Source organism: Gorilla gorilla, chromosome 11 (assembly GCF_029281585.2).
Source record: "Gorilla gorilla gorilla isolate KB3781 chromosome 11, NHGRI_mGorGor1-v2.1_pri, whole genome shotgun sequence".
NCBI classification, from domain to species: domain Eukaryota; kingdom Metazoa; phylum Chordata; class Mammalia; order Primates; family Hominidae; genus Gorilla; species Gorilla gorilla.
Genome location: NC_073235.2, coordinates 74208396 through 74231839, shown reverse-complemented (window position 1 = coordinate 74231839; position 23444 = coordinate 74208396). Strand labels below are relative to the sequence as shown.

At 34.6% G+C, this 23444-nt stretch overlaps 1 protein-coding gene across 29 annotated transcripts in view; it reads right to left on the bottom strand.

Annotated features, from left to right (window-relative positions):
* The window catches only part of DYNC1I2 (dynein cytoplasmic 1 intermediate chain 2), a 60994-nt gene that overhangs the window by 13037 nt on the left and 24513 nt on the right, over positions 1–23444 (bottom strand). For 10 of the 29 annotated variants that reach the window (XM_019022231.3, XM_055379158.2, XM_004032782.5 and 7 more), the window contains 10 exons: positions 22527–22586; positions 19927–20042; positions 9658–9753; positions 9286–9448; positions 9074–9173; positions 8451–8576; positions 7400–7546; positions 6946–7059; positions 6515–6648; positions 5517–5661 (listed from right to left, as the gene is read on the bottom strand). In XM_019022231.3, coding sequence (XP_018877776.1) covers positions 5517–5661; positions 6515–6648; positions 6946–7059; positions 7400–7546; positions 8451–8576; positions 9074–9173; positions 9286–9448; positions 9658–9753; positions 19927–20042; positions 22527–22586 — 1201 coding nt within the window. Of the gene's footprint in view, positions 1–5516; positions 5662–6514; positions 6649–6945; positions 7060–7399; positions 7547–8450; positions 8577–9073; positions 9174–9285; positions 9449–9657; positions 9754–14828; positions 14865–19926; positions 20043–22526; positions 22587–23444 lie in introns of all 29 variants that reach the window. The other 19 variants (XM_019022234.2, XM_004032784.4, XM_019022236.3 and 16 more) reach the window with 3 other exon arrangements.

The following is a 23444-nucleotide window of genomic DNA, read 5'->3' as shown; positions in this document are numbered from 1 at the left end:
TTAGTGTGCTCAGCCTGTATTAAAAATAGTTGAGTTCAATAAAGTAGTGAAAACAAGTCAATGAACCAGAGCTCTGTGACTGAATTATAAATCTCTGGCTAGGCAAAGATTAGTGGCTAGCTGTAGAAGTAGATTACTTCAAACTAAATTTGAGGCTGTGCCAAATTGAGATTCCCAGGGATTTTTAGAGGACGCATAGAAAGAGAGAAAAGGAAGAAATCTTGTTTTGCTATCAGGGCAGAGCCCGATCTTAAGGACACAAAGGTACAGCAATATCTCACGATTCAGTCTTCCAATTTATGAGGACTCAATTCCTAGAGTCAAAGAGCACTTAAAAAGTAGAGGAAGAGAAGCAAAACATTAAAGTCTGTTAAATTCATGAGTGTGAAGACTCTGGTTTAAAAGTTTAAAAGAAATTGGAACAAGGTGTTTAAAGAGAGATTATTTAAAAACACTGCCTATTATTCTTTACCATTCATTATTAATTAACATTGCCCATCAGTCATTATTATAACATAGAGGCTCTATCAGTTTTTCAGCAGGGCAGAAATAAATACCAGCGACACAATTAACCAGGAAGTGTAAATTGACATTGGAGCCACAGTATGGCCAAATATAAAAGTATTCACTCAACAGACTGTTTCTTCTCTACCCTTCACAGAGTAGAACTACTTGTGTGCAGAAAAGTTAGAATAAAGGGTAATTCTTCTGATAAAGTTTCAGAGGGTCCTTAGGCATTTATAAAAACACCATGTTCTATGGTGGCCCATCCTTTGTACAGTAACACTGGAGGGATGTTGGGGGCAGGGTGAGAGGCATGTATCCCAATTGAATGAATAAATGAGTCTTCTATATAAGGCTCAAGGAAGGAAGCAATGCCTAGCCTAATTAGCAAAGAAAGAGATATGCCCACTTGTCATTCTTATTCAGAAGGCACTTCTATGTTGAAACACATTAAAATACAAGAATAAAAATATCAACCGCCCCTCAACTAGCTGTGTAGTACCACAAAAGCAAGTATCAATCAGTCTGCTATCACAAGATAAGTTCTGTCCTTGGTTAGTCAAGATGAACTCTTTATTTTCAAATCCTATTATTAACGTATATAAGGATGGAAGCCTCAAATTTAAAGCCAAAGGATGCTGGCAAACTGACACCTTGAGAGAGTAAAAAACAAACTGGAAATAGATAAAAGATTCTTTCACACACAGACTGGGAACAGAATAGGGAACCCAGAAATAAGACCGCACACCTACAATCATCATCTTTGACAAACCTGACAAAAAAACAAGCAATGGGGAATGGATTCCCTGTTTAACAATGGTGCTGGGAGAACTGGCTAGCCATATGTAGAAAACTGAAACTAGACCCCTTCCTTACATCTTATACAAAAATTAACTCAAGATGGATTAAAGACTTAAATGTAAAACCCCAAACTATAAAAAACCTAGAAGAAAACCTAGACAATACCATTCAGTACATAGCCATGGGCAAAAATTTCATGATGAAGAGGCCCAAAGCAATTGCAACAAAAGCAAAATTTGACGAATGGGATCCAATTAAAGAGCTTCTACACAGCAAAAAACAAAAACAAAAAAACCCCTAAAAAACAAAAAAAAACTATTGAGTAAACAGACAACTTCCAGAAAGGGAGAAAAATTCTACAATCTATGAATCTGACGAAGATCTAATATCCAGCATCTATAAGGAACTTAAATTTACAAGAAAACAACCCCATTAGAAAGAGGGCAAAGGACATGAACAAACATTTCTCAAAAGAAGACATATATCACTGATCATTAGAGAAATGCAAGTCAAAACCACAATGAGATACCATCCCACACCAGTCAGAATGACTATTATTAAAAAGCAAAAAAAAAAAAAAAAAAAAAAAAAAAGATGCTGGCAAGGTTGTGGAGAAAAAGGAACGTTTTTACACTGTTGGTGGGAGTATCAACCATTATGGAAGACAGTGTGGTGATTCCTCAAAGACCTAGAGACAGACATACCTTTTGACCAGGCAATCCCATTACTGGGTATATACCCAAAGGAGTATCAATCACTCTATTATAAAGACACTAGCAAAGACATGGAATCAGCCTAAATGCCAATTAATGGTAGATGGGATAAAGAAAATGTGGTACATATACACCACAGAATACTACGCAGCCATAAGAAGGAATGAGATCATGTCCTATGTGGGGACACTGATGAAGCTGGAGGCCATTATCCTTAGCAAACCAACGCAGGAACAGAAAACCAAATACCACATGTTCTCACTTATAAATGGGAGCTGAACAATGAACATACACGTAGACACATAGAGGAGAACAACTCATACTGGGGCCTATCGAAGGGTGAGAGTGGGAAGAGGGAGAGGCTCAGGAAAAATAACTAATGGATAGTAGGCTTAATACCTGGGTGATACAATAATCTGCATAACAAACCCACACATCCTTTACCTGTACCTTCGAATGTAAAATAAAAGTTTTAAAAAAAAGATCACTTTCAATTACCGAAAAGGAAGTTGGCCAACAATCTAACAAAAATGTGTCTCCTGTGACTATACATGGGATTACTAAGATGAAAGCACATCTAAAAATCTAGCAACTTACATGGCTGTATGAAACCTTTGGAGAAATAGTTGGCTTCATCTCACCAATTCTGCATCTTGCTTTGGTTTTATAGGTTTATCTGAAATACTTGGAACCAGAAGCATTTGAGATTTTGGACTTTTTCAGATTTTAGAATACAGTAAGTCCTCACTTAACATCATTTATAGGTTCTTGGAAACTGTGACGTTAAGCAAAACAACATAAAACAAAACCAGTTTTACCACAGGCTAATTGATACAAACAAGAGTTAAATCCCTATGGCATTTATCTGGTCATAAAAACATCATCAAATTTCTAAGTAATGACCCTAAACACTTCAAATATTAAGCACTGAAATAAAATGTGAGCTATACATACAATTTAGAAAGATTATCATTACTTTTTCAGGTGGAGTTTTGCTCGTCACCCAGGCTGTAGTGCAATGGCACAATCTCGGCTCACTGCAACCTCCTCCTGCTGGGTTCAAGTGATTCTCCTGCCTCAGCCTCCTGAGTAGCTAGGAATACAGGTGCCCGCTACCATGCCCAGCTCATTTTTGTATTTTCAGTGAGACGGGGTTTCACCATGTTGGCTGGGCTGGTCTCAAACTCCTGACCTCAGGTGATCCACCCGCCTCGGACTCCCAAAGCGCTGAGATTATAGGCGTAAGCCACCCTGCCCAGTCACATTTGAGAAAGAATCATAAAAACAAGATAATTATTAACCCAATTTTTGGTGAAGAGGTGGTGGGTTAAATCAAGGAATAAATGTTTTGCAAAGTGAAAATTGTAAGGAGCACACCCTATTACCAGGCAGTTCTAAAACAATGACACAGACGGAAGGCTTGCTGAGCGGTTTCATACTGCATCCTTTAACTGTCGTGCCTTTGTATGATTACTATGTATCTTACAAATTTTTATTTTATGACAATTTGTATTCATTCATTCATTTTCCAACTTGCTTTTCCCAGTTCAAGGTCACAGCTGGTCAGAACACAAGACAGGAACCCACCATGGACAGGATGCTATTCTATCGCAGGACACACTCAGACACACCCACACTCATTCAGACTGGGACAATTTAGACATGCCAGTTGAGCAATCCTCCCACCTCAGCCTCCCAAGTAGCTAGGACCACAGGTGCGCACCACCATGCATGGCTAATTTTTAAATTTTTGTAAACATGGGGTCTCCTTGTGTTACCCAAACTGGTCTTGAACTCCTGGGCTCAAGTAATCCTTCTGCCTCGGCCTCCTAAAGTGCTGGGATTACAGGAGTGAGCCACTGAGCCCGGCCAATGTTTTTTCTTGTCAATTTTATGACAAAACACACTATTTGATGACCTGCTGTATTTGTGTTATACTTATGGTTATACATCTCTAATCCAAAAATCCAAAATCCAAAATGCTCCAATGAATGTTTCCTTTGAGTGTCATGCCTGCGCTCAAAGAGTTTTGAATTCTGGAGCATTACAGATTAGGGATGCTCAGCCTGTGCTAGCTAGATTATGCATTTCTTTGCTTGTGAGCTTTGAGAATCTTCTTCTACCTTTTCCCACTGTATAAATTTCACTAGAAGAATAAAAATTCAAGAACAATCCAAGAAAGGAAAGAGATGACTTATTAAATGTATTCAGGCTCTGTCTGATCCCCATTAAGAGGTAAAAGAGAAACTAAACATTGGTAAGTGCCTATTATTTGCTGGACACTGTGTTAAGCATCTGTTTCCTTTATTAGAGTTAAGGTAAACACTATTTTTATATCTGCTAATGACAAACCTGAAAATGCTCAATTTTAAAAGGCAAGCTTTTAGAGGCAAAGTTTTCTAACCTGTTTCATTATCAGACAGAAAGGAGGCATCAAGAAAGGACAAGAATGAATAATGAGTTCATCCCAGACTTCTAAGGCCAACACTTGATAAATAACTAGGAGTTCACTAAAATAGTGAAGAACATCTCTTACATTAGGTTTTCTTACAGAAACTGAAGAACCAAAGATCTCTAAACTTTGTCTCATGATGACTTATTTAAAAAGTCAATATTTAGGATAAGGCAGATAGAAACAGAAAATAAAAACACCTTAGAATTTAATTTAAATAGAATCAGATGCTGGGTATGCATTTTCTCAGCAATAATGTAATACCGCAGAAAAACTAGACAGCAAAGTTAAGGCACTTTAATTATAAAATGAGATTAAATGAAATTACAAGTCTATCACAGGAGGTAATGTTGCCTACTTGGATTTGTCTTGAGACTTTCAACAGGTCAAGACAATGTCACATTTATCTGGAATTGCTGGAGGATCAGGAATCATTTTATCACATGAATGGGTTTTTAAAATACTGAAGTTTATTAAAACCAAAATAAATGATTTAAACTGCTTATCATAGAATAACAAAAAATATATGCATCCATGCTTTTACACAATGCTTTCCTAAGGATTCCAGTTTACTACATACAGCCATATTATACAGGACTTATTGTAAATCAGTTTCTCTCTCTCTTTTCCCTATTTCCCATCAACTCTGTGAGCCACTGTAGTTATGAATAACCTGTTAAACACTCTCCAAAGAGCAAATGCATAGCTTTTGTGCTGAGCTGAATGACAACTGTATGAGGTGCTATGCGAGATACTCAGGGCTTTTTCCCCAGTGCAGTTCAGGGTAAACAGTTATATGCTCGAAAAGACTGAAGTGGTGGGAAGACTGGTCTTTGATTCTGTGTAGGGTTACCATACTTGTTAGCATATTTTTATAAAAACTACAACATCTAGTAGTTCACTCATGCTCTGTGTAACTTCTTAGCAGGCTTCATCTATTAGCAAACAATTATGATTTAAAAGGTTTTCATCATTCCTATGTAGTATTAGATCACCACCTTGTGTCAGAAACCTGAGCAAATAGCAGACATCTATATTTTAGATACCTTAGTTGTCCAGAGCTTTACTGTCCAGTCAAACGATGAAGTGACAAAAAGATGTGAGAAGTCTACTGCTCCAACAGCTGCATGACAATGGATGCCAGTGATTGGTCCTTGATGCCCCTCAAACATCTCACTGATTCCAGCTTTGCTAATTTCATAAAAGTGAAAATGTTAGAGAAGTCTCCTATAAGTAGACCAATTACATACACATTTTATTATAGGTTTATATATCAGGCCTTGACTTCATTTTGACAGACTTAACTCTGTGCTCATAACTTATCAGAATTAACTTTGTTGAGTGTTATTCCATCCACATTTGGTAACTCTACTAAAGCAATAAGTACCTTTGGAACTGTAAACATCATGCTGTTGACAACAGACCTCAAAAGTCCAATATCTGAAATGGTGTAATAGAAACAAAGATACCCTACATTTAAGAGAGACAATCTGGGCTACTTTTAAAACAAAAGTTTTGAAGTGAAGGTGATCTATATTTGAGATGAAATCTGGACACTCAATTTTTTTTTAAGGGAGCAATAAGGTACAGCTAGACAATTTCAAAACAGACAGAATGGAAGGAGAAATATTACTCAGTTTAAAATATGTATGTGACATTACTGTACAATTATCAGGAGACTGAACTAATGCTGAAAGTCCAAATAAATCAAAAGGGGAAACAGCTGAAAATCTCATTTATAAGTCTATAGGTCAATATTGGCATGTGCATATTGTATTTGTAACTACTGAACGTTCCTGCCTATCACTAACTTACGTGAGTACATACACACACACAAAACCACAACCCACAAAATCTAAACACATCATGAATCCAAAATTATCTTTTATACAAAAAGGTATTAAGTTTTAATTTTATGTGCCTGAACACAAAAAATCTGTCACAAAAGTAGATCTACAACAGATTTCTACTTAAATAAGACAATTTGTTTCAATGGGATTAAAGGAGGAATTTTAAATTATTGCAAATTCCAGTTTAGGTTTACCTGCCATGGCGGCATGCTGTGTACACGGAACCTTCTTCACTCCCAACAACAAAGTTGTTGACATCTCCAACAGGGAAGGACATAGATGTCACAGCTACTGCTTTTGACTGTTTATGAACCAACTCCATGCTATCCTACATAGAAAAACCTGAGAAAATTAGTTTGTAAACTTGCAATTTTAAATTTCTGTAGAAAAACTTCTAGTCTTTGATTGTAAACAATTCTTTTATTATTTACATAAATCTAAATTAAATGAAGCAGGTTTCAAAGTAAAATATATATATATGAAACAAACTATATTAAACACGTTTCAGCTTATAAGCTGTTGTAATACTACTATAAAACAGTTTATGAGAAACATAAGTTGAGGTACACATACACTTAAAACATAACATTTGCCTCAAAATTTCAGTTTCCCAAGTTTAACCCACCTGTGGATGGGAAAGCATGTCCAGACTCCATGAACAAATTTTTCCATCAGTAGAGATGCTAATCAGATTGTGAGCATTTTGTGTTCCAACAACATTTACACAATATACAGGGTGCTAGAGATATTAAAAAAAAGTTTTCAGGGATTATTGTACCAAAAAGCAAAACAAAATTTTTAGTCTAATTATAAGCATTCTGTTTATTATCGAGTCTCATAACTTGTGGGTATTCTTAATGTGAAGTTTGCTATTAACAAAATGTTGTTGCAGAAGAGAGATGAGTTTCTAATAAATCTCCAAAAAAAAAAAAACAGCCTTCATTCTTGGTTGCTAAATGGTGAGGAATTCATACACCAAAGGAAGCACATTCTGAGATGACTCTGACGGCCACTACTAAGTATTATAGCTAAGGATGAAGGAGCACAGAAGTCTAATGGAAATAACCTTATTTACTTACTGTGTGTGCAGCTGCTGACAGTGGAGTTCTTTGCACTGGAGTTCTTTTATTGCTACGGTTATCCCAAAGCACAATTTGGCCTGAATATGTACCACCAACAACAAGATTTGGATGAAATTTTGCAAATGTGGCAGACATCACAGCTGACTGCAAATAAGTAAGATTTTTATACTTGAGATTCAAATGGAAAATGCCTGACAAGTTCTAAAAATCAATCTATTATCCGAAACATTTCTTTCTTCATTGTATGGTATTAGAGGTTATAAAAACAACTAAGTAAATTAATTAAAAGTTTTCACTGTTTCAGAAATATAAAAACATATCTTTAAGATATTTTTTGCTTGAAAGTCCAATGTAATGGCTGTTTACTATTAAGTAGGTTTAACTAATTTATCAAAGAAAGCAAAAAGTTATTTCAGTTAACTACAGTATTAAAAAGATAACTAGCCCTGCATTAAACTCTGACAGTAATCTAACAGTAGAGTACACGCTAGTTTAATTCAAGTTAAGTGTTTACTCAAGATTAAGACACTATTAAAAGATTTTAAATTATGCAATCAGAAAAGGCTTGCAAATTCTAACCTTCTACTAAATCTACTTTAAAAATCTGCATCTGTTTTCTACTTCAACCATATGTTTCTACTTAAAACCATCTAGTTCCAATTCCTCAGGCCATGTATAAGTAATTCAGTGGGCCAACCATCTAATTGTATATTCACAAATAAGTTCCTGGGAAACTCCCCGTAGGAAAGACATTTTATAAAAGATTCCTTTTATACAGTCAATCACCATAACAGAAAATCACAACTGCAAAGGACTTTAGGTGTGATTAAACATTATAAGAGATGTCAGAAAAGCTACAAAAGGCAGATCATGTTGAACTGAGAAGTCTTCAGTTTTCTGTTAACATCTGTTTGCAAATATGGAGTGGTTTAGTAAAATGCCAATCCAATGAAATCATTATGTTGACAAGAAAAGAAAAAAGGCACTTGTCTTAATTCATCAATGAATTCTTAAACTTGAGGCGAAGACTGTTAAAAGACCACCATACCTGGCAGTGAAACACATACTCTGGGGTAGTTTTTTTGTATTTCATATTCCATACAAGGGCCACACCATCAGGCTCATGAGGGGCATCTTCATTGTTGTTATAGGAAGCCACGAGTAACTCCGGATACTGCTCAGAAGAATCAAGAAGAAAAGAAATGCTATGCATAATAAGAACTGTTTTATAATCCTAGTTATTTGTCTTTATCAGATTATTATTCTGCAAATACAAATACCTAACATTTCATCAAGAGAGACAGCTCTAGCATTATGCCTACTGGGACATTAGTACAATTTTAAATTAGAACAGTTAATTATTTTAAATGTTTTAATGTTAAAACATTTAATTAAAATATGTGTCCAAATTTTACACAAAGGATTTGGTGAGCAACTGAAATTAGTAAAACTGGCCTGTATCATAAAGTCCTGAATTTTAAATATAAATAATGCTTCTAATCTTTCTTCCAAAGTACATAAGATGAGTATGTTAACATTAGAACCATCATCCATTAATTTTAAATAACACATATTGATTTATTATACAAAATTCCCATAATTAAAATAAAATGACCTGCTAATTATAATTTTTAAAATGAGTTAAGAGCAGCCTATTTTGTTATGTTTTACCTGAGATGACCAATCCAAACAACTAACAACCCGATGCTTTGACCAACGTTCGTCAAAAAATTGTCGATTTAATGACAGTTTAGCACCTGCTTGAATCTCTCTACAAAAAAAGACCAAACCCCCCAAAAAGATGGTGTTATAACTTTTATCACTCTTAATCTTAAAGTAATTTAACATTATTGAAGCTAAAAATCTTAGCAACTAAACATTACCCTTCTTTGTCTTCCAAATCTCTCCCACTATAGTCAAAGAAGATGTTAATCTGCTCAGAAAGAGCTCTTTCTACAATTCTTGTAGAATGGTCAAAGAAACTTAAAAATTCCTCAGAGTGCAAGATTTGTTGCTTTTCTTCTTCAGTCAGCTCATGAGGGGGAGCTGGAAAATAAATAATTTTTTGAAGTATGATTTATGTCAGGCAAATCACGTCAACTCACTATCACAGTATGGATCAATGTATGTTATTATTTTTCAATCAGATTCACTTATTTGATTTACAGCATTTCATCCTACTTTAATACATAAGTAATAAAAGGAATCTTAACAGAAATCAACAAAATGTTTTAAAGTTTAATTCCTTAAGATACCTTTACTATCATTTTCCTCATCTTTCTTTAAAGTTTTCTCTTCTTCAGGTTCAATAGGTGGTTTAGGAGCCACTACATCATCATCTTCCTCTTCATCTGAAAAAAAAAAAAAAAAAACACCAGAATGATATAATAAATTATTTTAATGAAAATAGCTGGTAACTTTTGAGACAGTATTTCAGAAGGTATCACAACTCCCAAGATATAAGCAAAAGTAAACCACTGACCGGACAGAACAAGTACAAATAATAGGGATTTTTATCAACATAATCAAATAGTTAAGTGGAACCTCTTGGATTTTATACATACCTATGTGGTACCTCAGCAACAGCCACCCTAAATTCTGTAGCTACGTAAACTGAAATAAGATATATAAGCAACTAGGATGAATTCCTCATGAAGTCTCTAAAAGCTTGCAAGCATTTATCATTCTAGACAGAACAACATGCAACTCCTGCATAGTTTTATATAGCAGGCTGACACATTAATGCTGTAGAATGAGGAAAATCAAATGTCTAAAATAGCCTATAGAGCTGGCTGCTTACTTGTGATCTGAAACCATCAGTGTCTAATGTGCCTTCATAAGGCATAAAGATGTCTTACATTAACTCTCAGGTTGCTATTTGAGAGGCAGATTTTTGAAGATAATAGCTATAAGACCACATTTTCTATTCTGTCATTTTAAATGCAAGTCTCATTATCTATTGTTACATGATGTGGCAATAAGCACTTAAAATAATGTTTTCTTAATTTGAATAAAAGTATACATTGGGATAATATACAATGTTTATAAGACTTCTATAAAATTACTAAATCTCTTACATCCCAAACCAGGAAGTAATTTAAAATCATTTATTTTAAAATGTTATAGAACACATAACCCTGCCTACCTTTTCTTTTGCTACACACTGAGATGGGTTTTTATGAAGAAAATGTTTATTTTTATTGCCTAAACACATGCATTATTTGTCTATAAGGGAAAGGCAGCAGGCATCTGCACCAGAGTGCAGTTCAAGTAATGACAACCTATTCAATAAGGGGACTTTACTTGCTGTAGTCATTTCCCTGACTCATGTTCAAAATTATCTAAAACACACATACATATGACGTACACAAAAGAATGGTCAAGAATGGGAACCAGCTGCCAAGTCATGGTCCCAGCAGCCAGGCCAGCTGACTAGACAGCAACAACCAGATGGCACTGCTGGGATTGTGTCTTTCTGCTACAAGGTGGCAATGGGATGGCATAACATTCTTCCGCTTCACTGCTTCCAATCCTGTGTCTCTCCCCAATGGCAGGCCTGTGCAATTACCAGCACTCCAGGAGGCCTAAAGACAAGCCTTTACCCAGCAAACAAAATGCAGCTTGTAGGCCACACCAGCTGCCAAACCACACACATACTGTTAGGTTTAGAGAGCTATGAAAATCTTTCTAACTCTATAGTATAGGCAATAAAAATATAACTGTACCTGTGGAAAGAAAGCTTTAAATGACACTGTATAATGCACACAATGATACAACCTCCAACTTAATCAAAATGATAATGACGTATGCCCATCCTACATTACTTGAAATTGAGCGATTTTTGCGTTCTGACAAGTTTACAGAACTAGGATAAATGGCACGAGTGATTTCAATATATGCTCATACTTTTGAACCAAATGGTGAAGGTTAAAATTTTTCCTTTCAACGGCCTCAATCAGCCACAAAGGAAAACAGTAATCACTGTCTTTTCAGCCAGCCCAACCACATTTGTCAGCCCTTTCTCCGTCAATGCAGCCAGAGCAATCAACCTGCCAAACATTCAGAATGGAAAAACAATCTGAAAATACAGGGTATAATGCACCTGCCAGTGAAAATGGCCATTTCAAGAAAAGCTAGTGATCTCAGTGACCCTGCTGAGGAGGCGGTGGTGCAAAGGGGAAAGAACACGTAAAAGAATTCTTAGTGATCGCCACTCTCTTGCACATTGACACTTCCTTACAAAGCATGCCAATTACAGCTTTTGTGCTACTTAAAAAAATGAAAGCTTTTTGGGGCAAAATAATCACATAGAGAAACAGAAAGACACTACTCCTTTTTAGATGAATTCTCATATACAACGAATTATTAATCTGAAAATAGTATAATTGGTAGCAATTCTATACTATATTACTCAAGCATTAGAATGAAATTCTTTCATAAAGTCACCTGCAGATGTAATGTAACAAAATAGTTTAATTACATTTAACTTATAAGTTGTCTTTTAGAATAATAGGACAACTACTTCAACTAAAAATTCACTGTAAGAATATACATATATTTTCCACTTTCTGCTAATGCTACCCCTACCAGTTATCCTAACCAAGTGTTTACTAGTAGGTTTCACTGTATGTAAATCCTAAAATCAAAGATAGGAATTTTGAATCACCCAGGACAGGTCATTCTTGAGCACTATGAATTATAAATTACAGCCTCCTACCCACATCTTATTCTCCTCCTTCAACTTTGTTGTATTATACGGCCTCTAAGTACCATTTCCAATGACAGGTGTCAAATTCCTGTCATAATGCATATGGTCAGTACTTTAGTGCTAAGTGACCTCATAATTTACATATTTAACAGAAAAGATCTTGTTTATAGACACTCTTTTCCTTTTAAAATTTAAAATGTAGATGAAATATGTCAGACAGTGATCTATATCTGTGTACTATACAGCATTTGCCATGCCTATTTGTCCATATAAATTATTTCAGTTGTAGCTGAATCATGAGTATCAACTATTTAAATACATGCTCTCAGGGTTTTATTTTAGAATTAAAGTACATACCCTCCCTTTCTACATGGATTAAAACCAGACTTTAAAACTATCATTGGTACTTAAGCCTCATAAAAATGAGTAAATAAATTTCAAGGAACATAAAAACAAATGATAATGCTGTTCTTAAAAACTGTAAAATGCAATCTTTTTGCTATAAGGTTGATCTTAAATAATTATCAAATTTACTAAATATTTGGCAAAAATGCCTAACATCAATAACATCAGATTAAAAAATGTTCTTCTGAAACAAATATGCTTTTCTTGTTATAAGCTAATATGATAGCTACCAAAGGACTATTAACATGGCCAAAAATATAAAATTACAGTTCTGAAGATTTTCTAAGCTAGTCCTTATTACATGATAAGCTATATTTAAAACTGGAAAAGACTGTAACAGAGCAGGAAGACTGAAAAATGGGGCTGCCATGTCACATCAATTTATTGATGAATATTCATTACAATATGCTAAAGTGGTTAACTCCACGCTTTCTCTGACAAGGAATCTAAGGTTATAAACTGAGCAGTAAAGAGTGCATAAAAGTAGCAGTTACTTTTAAAATGACAAATCTCGTCAATGAATGCTAAAACTAGGTTTAATGAACTACTGAATTTTTACTTTGAGTTAACATCAAAATTGTGATGTACTTTGGTGAGACAGAAAGAAAAGCTGTTTTGTAAATTAAGCTGCACCTAGAAATAACACGAAAGAATGAAATTCCAGTTGTTGGAATAATCTCTTACAATGGAGTAAGTTAATCAAAGTTAAATCATCTGTGAAATGGGTGGCTTTTGTTAAACTGAAAGAAGGAGCCTTCAGAGCAAGTTTTCTCATCTGTACCTCATAGTACATTTAAGATACATTTTACATTTAAGATACATTTAAGATAAGCTAAGAGTATGCCACAAAGCATACTTTGAATTATTTTAAAATATTACAAGACATTTAAAAGGTAATATACAGTATCTTAGAAAATCCTTACTGAACAAACATTGCTACTTATGAATCTATCACTTTTAATGATTAAATCTCAATATGAAGTGAAAAACAAATCCCATCATTAGTGCACTGTTGTTTAGGAAATATGTTTGTTGTCTATCAATTTACTATGTAGTTTTATTGTACCGGTGCATCCCATTTTAAGATAATTTAATATCCTATGAAAAATTCCTAACTTACAAGGTAGTCTGGTTATTCCTGGTATAAAGGAAGCTGACACTGAGTTCTAAAAGTCAGGACATTTGCTGCATATAAAAATATGATTTGACTTATAAAAATTCAACTTATGAATAACTTCACAAACAGCTATGAAAATATTAGAGGAAAATGCTTTAATCATTAGTTTAAAAATACAGATTACATAGGAATGATTTTCCTTTAATATTTTCAAAAAATCCCTTCTTTTCTGGGTCAGCTTCATTTTGAATCACTCTATTTCAATCCATTTGTCCATCATTTAATCATCTTATACCTTACTCTTTAAAATCAAATGCATATTAAAGAGAATCTTCATTGGGACAAAGTTTCATGAATGTATCAATGGAATCCATTCCTTTTCTTTTTTTACACCATCTAGAATAAGATGCAAGGTCACTTGGGTTTCTTTGGCTCTTCAACAAGGGAAAAATACACAGCTGACTTTTTAATCATTAATGATTTCAATACAGATGTAATGCTAACTTGGGGGGAAAATAAGAAAAGACTAATAGTTTAATTATACCACTTCCTTTAACACAAAATTTGTCTCTCTGTAGTTCTTTTTTTTTTTTTTAAGAGATGGGGTCTTGCTATGTGCCTAGGCTGGCCTCAAACTCCTGGGCTCTAGTGATCCTCCTGTCTCAGCCTCCTGGGTACCTGGGACTACAGGTGCACACCACCTTGACCAGTCACAGTCCTTTTTATATAAAATTTGGGTTTTATTTTGGCAGTATTAGCACCCTTACATAGGTCTTGTTATCTGTGATCTCATCAAATATTATATTTTTCTGAGGCCAGGGTTTCAGATATGCTGATTAGTCTTTCAATCAAGATTAAGAACAAATGCTTCAATTTTCAATTTTGTTTATATTCTTATAGGTCCTCTGAGGGTTAAAACTAATTTATTAAATGTGTTATTCATTCCAAAATCTTTTAAAAATCCATTTTATTTAATTAATTTATTTGAGACATAGTCTCACTCTGTCGCCCTGGCTTGACTGCAATGGCACAATCGTGGCTCAATGCAACCTCTGCCTCCTGGGTTCAAGCAATTCTGCCTCAGCCTCCCAAGTAGCTGGGATTACAAGCGTGTGACACCACACCTGGCTAATTTTTGTATTTTCAGTACAGATGGGGTTTCACCATGTTGGCCAAGCTGGTCTCAAACTTCTCACCTCTGGTGATCTGCTCCACCTCGGCCTCCCAAAGTGCTAGGATTACAGAAAAATCCATTTTAGATAAGGTAGATGTATTAACCAGAAGGCATACAAATTTGGTCTTCTGGGAGTGAATTCCAAATGTTAAGATCATGCAATAAGTGATTACAAGATAATCACATATATTAACATTCTACACACAATAAAGCTAATCAACAGGTATTGAAGAAAACATATCTGGCTACTAAGCCAATACCAACAGTAATTATAAACTCCTTCACAGATAAGAAAGTGGAATGGAATAAGAGAAATGGTACTTCACTAGAAATCAAGTGCCAGTTTCTGGATGTATGCCCGATATTCTCTCAGACGGTGGACTTAGACTCACGAAGTAATCTCCTTGAACCTCAGTTTCCTCAGAGTAAACAAGCTGATTAGATTAGGTAACCTTCAGGATTTCTTTTTCCTTTAATAATCTTTCAAAAAATAGCCAAAAAAAAATCCATACAGAACAAGTGAATAAGAAAAAATAATGCCATTTTTTCAAAAGAGTTAAAACTTTTAAAAGGTAAAGAAAGTAACTTTTCCAGGAGTATATCTGTGGGCACCACATTCCTGCCAAGAGAAGCTTTTCACCTGCTGAGAAGAAAATCGACTGAAGTCACGTGGTGCTAGTCAATTTCATTCACAGTAGGTGCTTTAAGACAGCAAAGCACCGCAGTTCAGAAACAGTACTACCAACTTACAGAGTAAACTGGAAAGCAAGAAGGTGGCCAGAAGAGGGAAAAAGAAAAACAAGGCAGAATAAAAACTGCTTTTTTAAAGGAATAGGCTTGGCCATTTTTATTTAAAAAAAGAATACAAAAGAAAGGTAAGAGTTAAGTCTATGACCAATTTTTACCTTCAATTTGGTAAGTCACATTACTTCTGCATGGATTTTACTGCCTACCGAAGTTTAATTTGCTGTCTGTTACACTCCAATTGTGATTTTGCCAATTTTGTTTTATGGTGAGTTCTGGAATTCATTATATAATTCTTAAATGGGAACCAACCAGGCAAAGTTTGAGAACCACTGTATTAACGTGATGGGTAAGCACAAGAACAGTTAAGCACACACTGTTTCCATTATAAAACCTTAATTTCAAGGTTTTTCTCTTTCCTTCTTTCTAAAACTTATACACTTTGGGAAAAGAAACTTAATGTAAGAGCTCCAGACATGAAAATAACTGTAATGATATAGAAAAGAAATTATCTCATTTTTTCCCCCAAAGGATGCTGCCCAAATATCTCATTTTTATAAATATTTCCAAAGGGTAAGGATAGCTCCATGGTATCAGGATGCTTTTTTTTTTCCTTCTCCTTCACTTATATACCTCAACCTGTAACTAAAAGGACAACAAATCCAAAGAAAGGATAATCTAGTGCCTTTACGTAGAGCAAATACTCAATAAGCTTGTAGAATCAGTGCTAGACAATATTAACTAAACTACTTACTATAGGTTACTATCATAAAAACATGAGTTGCTACTTCAGTGGCAAGAGAAAGCACACCGTAGAATCAGTCATATTTGGTTTACAATCATAGCTACTAGCTCTGTGATGCTCGATAAACTACCTCTTTCAGTTTCAGCTTCTTTGTGTGTAAACAAAACCAATACCTAACTTTCAGGGTTTTGGTGACAGCATTACAGATGATGTAAAGTGTCTCACACTATGCCTGATAAGTGGTAGGCACTTCTTGGTGTTATAATTTTTAGTCATCAGTTTAAATAAGAAGTTTGGAGATGGCCGGGGCAGTGGTCTCACAGGCCAGGCACGGTGGCTCACACCTGTAATCCCAGCAATTTGGGAGGCCGAGGCGGGCGGATAACTAGGTCAGGAGATCAAGACCATCCTGGCTAACATGGTGAAATCCCATCTCTACTAAAAATACAAAAAATTAGCCGGGTGTGGTGGCGGGTGCCTGTAGTCCCAGCTACTCGGGAGGCTGAAGCAGGAGAATGGCGTGAACCCGGGAGATGGAGCTTGCAGTGAGCCGAGATCGTGCCACTGCACTCCAGCCTGGGCCACAGAGCGAGACTCTGTCTCAAAGAAAAAAAAAAAAAAAAAAAAGAAGTTTGGAGACATATTCATTGGAACCAAAATATTAACAATGGGTTGTACACAGTAGTATCAAAAACATTTCCTCTCTATATCCTTTCTGTACTTCTAAATTCTCTATGATATACCACTATAGTAATTACAAAAAACTATTTTTAAAAAATGAAAATAGTTGAAAAAAATGAAAATCTTGGCTGGATGTGGTGGCTCATGCCTGTAATCCGAGCACTATGGGAGGCCAAGGCGGGCAGATCACTTAAGGCTAGGAGTTTGAGACCAGCCTGGCCAACGTGGCGAGACCCCCAAGTCTACCAAAAATACAAAGATTAGCTGGCAGTGGTGGCGCACGCCTGTAGTCACTGCTACTCAGGAGGCTGAGGCAGGAGAATCACTTGAACCTGGGAGGTGGAGGTTGCAGTGAGCTACGATGGCACTACTGCACTCCAGCCTGGGCGACAAAGAGAGACTCTGTCAAAAAAAAAAAAAAAAAAAAAAAAAAAGAAAGTCTTCACTTAAACTGGATATAACTATAGATATAATAGGCATTACTCAAAATAGTTTCAGAATACTTTATATTTGAAAAAATCCAAGATGCATTGTACCATTAAGTATGGTAATGTAACTAAAAATACAATCTCCAAATTATCAGATGAAGAAAAAGGCCTAATTTATTTTTTTTAAATGAGTCACTGTGCCTTCGTTTTGGCTATTCCACTCACTTTCTGAGTTAACATATCTACTAATGTAGCTCCTAATAGGCAGACATAATAATACTCACCAAATTAATATACTAGTTAATAAAATAATATTTTCTAGAAATTACAGAATCCTGCAGTATTAGTATTCTCATACTGAAAGCTCCATACTTTCTTTCTTTTTAAAAAAAGTTGCTTGTGTCTCAAGCAAGTTTACCATCAGTGTTTTTCTTCTGTTAGGATGAGGATCTTGCATCTACAAAAGATATCTTACCAACCAATGGAACAGCAGGAATGAAAAAAATGAACACACAGAACATCTACATGGTCAAGTAAAAAGTACTTGGACATGGCCGGGCACAGTAGCTCACACCTGTAATCCCAGCACTTTGGGAGGCCGAGGTGGGTGGATCACCTGAGGTCAAGAGTTCGAGACCAGCTTGGCCAACATGGTGAAACCCCATCTCTACTAAAAATACAAAAAATTAGCCGGGCGTGGTGGCAGGCGCCTGTAATCCCAGCTACTCAGGAAGCTGAGGTGGGAGAACTGAGACAAGATGGCGCCACTGCACTCCAGCCTGGGTGTCAGAGCAAGACTCCGTCTCAAAAAAAAAAAAAAAAAAAAAAAACTTGAACAAAAATGTTATACCAATTTCCTCAAAATTTTGAAAGTGTAATTATATGTATCATAATGTTGCCTCCTTTTGAGAAGAGTGAAAGGAAAAGTTTAATGTATTTATTTCATTTCCATCCTCAGAGGGCAGCAAAAGGAGAGTAGTTAAAAGAGTCTGTGATGATCTACTATTAAGTCAAAAGGTTGTAAATAGTTACAATCCTAATTTTCTTCTTTTTTTTTAAACGGAGTCTTGCTCTGTCGCTCAGGCTGGAGTGCAGTGGCACAATCTTGGCTCACTGTAACCTCTGCCTCCCGGGTTCAAGCAATTCTTCTGCCTCAGCCTCCAGAGTAGTTGGGATTACAGGCACCCACCACCAGGCCCGGCTAATTTTTGTAGTTTTAGTAGATACAAGGTTTCACCATGTTGGTCAGGCTGGTCTTGAACTTCTAATCTTAAGCAATCCACCTGCCTTGGTCTCCCAAAGTGCTAGTACGGGTGTGAGCCACCACGTCCGGCCACAATCCTAACTTTTTTTTAGGTTTAGGCAAATATGAAAATTTAAAGATTTTCTTTGGTAGTAGACAGGGATTTCAAGGATTTCTCCTCACTTTTGCTTACCTGTATTTCCTGGCTTTCTGCAATGAATATAACTTTTGTTTTTCCTTAATGGAGAAACATGGTAATTTAATTAAAAATTTAAAAATACATTAATTTAAACATCTGATAAAATTTCTATTCCAAAATTGTTAACAGCTCTAAAATCCATAACTCATTTGGTGGTAAACTCTGACATGGTAAAGTCAGAGGTAAAGCTATTTATAATCATTACTTATCTCACTTAGTATGTTCATATGTTTTGCTGCCAAAATATTAATGCCCAAAATACTACTAGAGTGTTAACATATGATACATGTATTTTATTACTTTTACATAATCTGAAAAACTTGGAATTCTAATATATATGTGGCCCCAAAAGCTTCAGATAAGACACTGTGAAGTGTATTAGGGATCTCACATAAATCTTTTTTTTTTGTATGATATAAATTCATTAGCCTCACTGGGAAAATGAGATCATAGTACTTTATGCTTGAATCATTAGCTATTTGTAATGCTTTCTGGTTTAAGAACCAAAGGGTCTCCACATTCAATAGGTCTGTGCATACGTCCCCATACTATACACAAATTACAGGCTACTAACTAATCAACAAAATAGAGCCCCTAGATCATAAAAGAGAAAATTTAAGAATTAAGTCTAGATTTGTTCATTAGTATGAATAACATCAGGGTACATACAGTATGCTATTCAGAAATAATTTACATGACTTTGTTTACTATGGGACCCACTCTCTTTTGGGGAAGAATTATGCTCAATGACAAAAACAGAAAATTCTTAAGCTTTTCGGCTTCTAAAAGCAGTATACATTAATGACAAAATAAGGGCTGAAAGACTTAAATTTATGTCAACAAAATTAAGAAACCACACATACAGCTTACAACGTTAACTTCTAATAAGTTTTAAAACTCGAAAAAATGAAGACATAAATACAGAAACTGTAAAGCATTAGTTTTCTCATGTTTCCCTAAGAAAACATGCCAAAACACAAAAGCAAAAAAGAAATAAAACAAAAATCAAAGGAAGAAAAAAAGAATCTATGTATTTAACATAGGTGCTCAATGACAATTATACTAAGGATAGATATTCACCTTCTTTGGGTTGAGCCATAACTGGAGTCTGAGTTTCCTTTGTATACGTGACAATTTCTCGAGGAGGAAAGTCGACTTGCGTGATTTTAGCCATTCCAAGTTTAATAGGTCCTCGTCTAAATTAAGTAAATACAAACAATACAATTTTAACTACATCAAACCATGTTATTTTCAAAAATTAAGAATTAAACAGTCATTTGCACCCAACATTGTAATTTCAATCCAGTTTATTCAAGAAATTTTAGATTAACAATAAATTGGCTTTATTTTAGCAAAAGAATGAGAAGGTAGCAAAAGCAAAAGATATTTCTGAATCATTCAGTGTTTTTATTTTCATTTTAAAAAGGCAAGTAATTTCATTTTTTTAGAACAAATGTGTGGGCAATAAAGTAAGAGAATAGGAACTTCAGAGTGGACCACTGAATAAGGTTGCTGTAAGAACTGGTTTCAGCTGGGATATGGTTCTTTCTGGACTTTTTTTAAGAATCAGACTGGATATCACTCAGACCACATTTAGCTGATTGCGCCACTAGGAGAATTCAGCTTTACGACTGAAAAACAGGTTTCTGTTGAAAGCTTTTTTTCTACTTATATTTGGCAGAAATTGAGAATTACACTATCAATTTGGACTTTAAAATGAAATATTTAAAACTTTTAAATCTCTAATCTCTGCATGATCAATACTGTCCTTGATTCACATTATGGACAAACTAAGGTCCAGATATTCTACACTTAGACTAAAGTGACAGATCTTTTGAATACCATAAATCTACTAAAGTCACTTCTGTTTAAAAATACAGGGTATACATTCTTTTTTGACAATGGAAGAGAGCTGTGGCTGAGGAAAATGAACCAAAAGAAAAATATATTTTATTAGCTATCTGGGAGATCTTTTATTGGTTTTATTAGATGTTTAAATTCTAAACCAAATAAAGTATGCTTCCAGACTCCCAAAAAAGTTCTCAGTGATGAAGCTGCCTTAAAAGGATATACAATAAAGACACTGCTGCAACTTTCAGAATATAAAGCAGGCTATCGCTGGTAATATAACTTTTTTCTTATATAAATATTCTTTTCAGTTATATTTAGTAAACTAAATCTAAGTCCTATACAATCTAATAAAGCATAACAAAGTACTATAAAGTATAATAAAATTAGTACATTTTAAAAATTAATGTTCCAAAATGTGGGCCATAACAATTTTTTAATGTCTTTTCTAGTTTAGAAATAAAAAAGGGAAAAAAAAGTATAGTCAAAGAATTAAGTGGACAATTTAAGTAAGCTGAAGTAATTTAGAAGTCTAAGAATAAAATTTGAAATAAGAAACTGCATATTCTGATTTTTAAGATGCAAATTATATAAAAAGTAAATCACTCACATAGCTGGAAAAAAATCGTCAAGCCAACAATATTAGGAACCAATTACCAACTTGAATGCATACAGAGTCTAACAGAAAAAACCATAATACTAAACAAACGAAATATTCCAAGATTTTATAGGAGGAGGTGGGTAGGGAAGTAATACCTCACTTATCCAAAAGCCACTTTTACTGAAAATAAGGAAGCAATGGGAGGCAGGAGGGGGAAGCCTCAGTGTGGCCAATACAGAGGGCTTCCAGTTCAAGTATAAGAAACTCATATATTTTTCTTACATGCCTCAAATCAAGGCTTATTTACCTTACTTTAGACACAATTCCAAAAGGTATATTCATATGTTTTCGAAGCTGTAAATTATCAGGGGAAAAGGGCTCTCTGAGTCAGGCAAAATGGCAGCAGCAAACATTTATAATTTGCATTAGAATCTAGAATAAATAACTGAATGAATGAATGGATGAATAACCTTATCTCTATGTCAACAAAATTAAAAAACCATACATACAGCTTACAACACTAACTTCTAAAAGAACAAGTTTTAAAACTCTAAAGAGACATACAGAAACTATAAAGCATTAGTTTTCTAACGTTTCACTAAGAAAATAAGCCAAAAAAAAGCAAAAAACAAAACAAAAATAAAAGGAAGAAAAGAATCTATTTATTTAACCTAGGGGCTCAATGACAATTATATTAAGAATATTCATCCATACATTCTATGAATAATCTATTAATCCATTCATTCACTCATTTATTTATTCTAGATTCATGAATAGTTTTATTCTACATTCATGAATAAATAGTAATGAATGAATGAACAGTGTAAGGACCAGCATCTCCGTTACTCTCAAAATCTTAGAAATCATCAGTGAATTTTAATACAGAAAAATAAATTAATATTCATATCAAGTAACCCTGAAAAGGTTCAATTACATGTAGAATATTAGAAAAAGTCTGAGAAGTTTTTTAATACATCCTAGAAAACTTGTATTAAAAATATAGAAATAATTTTAAACATTTGGACACTTAAATGGACTCAGGGTACGCAGAACATCACACAGAATATTCTTTCACTAAAGATACTGGATAAATGAGGTGTCACAGTAAAATATAACTCTTGTCCTTACTATGTGATACAATATTATAAACTTAAGCAAAATAAAATTAGGACAGTTTCACAAAGAATCAAATTCATTATAAAACAGGGAAGGTAAAAAATCTATTCAATACCCCAAATCGGAATCTGAGTGAAGCTGAAGAACTGATGGATCTGTATCCCAATGCAGCGTCCTAAATGGTTGTAGGACAACCATGAAGCATTAGCAAAAAAGGCCATAAGTTAGTCAAGCAAATACAATCTATGAATAGCTAAAGCTAAAGTACTATTCACAATTAAAAAACACATGTTCTGGTTAGTATTAAAAAAAAAAATCAAAAACAAAACAAGAAATCCACCAGGTCACTCAATCATCTAGTGCATGCAATAGGCTTCCTATGGTTAAAGATGCAAGCATACAACTCAGAATAGTTAAAAGACATTATTTGCAGATTATGGGAAACTAATATTGTATAATAATAGATCTGCTTTAGAACAACTAAAGTCAGACAACCCAAGTTAATTATTTATGGATAACAAGCTAGGCTATAAAATGGTTGAAATTTTAAGATTCCTAATGAAAACAAACACATTAAAACATCTTGGTTAACATATTCTAATCTTCCCCAAAGCATTACATGTGTGCAGGAAATTGTCATACTGGTAAAGGAAATGAGTCAACACATAAGCCTTTTGGTAATAAAACCAAAGACTATCCCACTGGGATACAAAATAGCTAAAGTTTCCAAAATGTGACCCTTCTGTAATTTATGGGTTAAGCACCGCCTTGGGCTTACATATCATCTGCTTAAAGAAAACAACTAAAGATTTCTGTCTCTAGGAAAAAAATAGATTTTTCCCTGGAAAAATATGTTATGTTCAAATGTCAATCCTAAATATTGAGTGATAAGTTTTAGCATCGCCTGCTGGCTAAGTAACTTACAGAGGATCTTTTCCACTTAAGCCAAACTTAGTTACTAATAGAACAAAAGGTGCTTTATCATACTGGCATTTATATAGGTTAGCAATATATAAGATACTTATGTATGGTA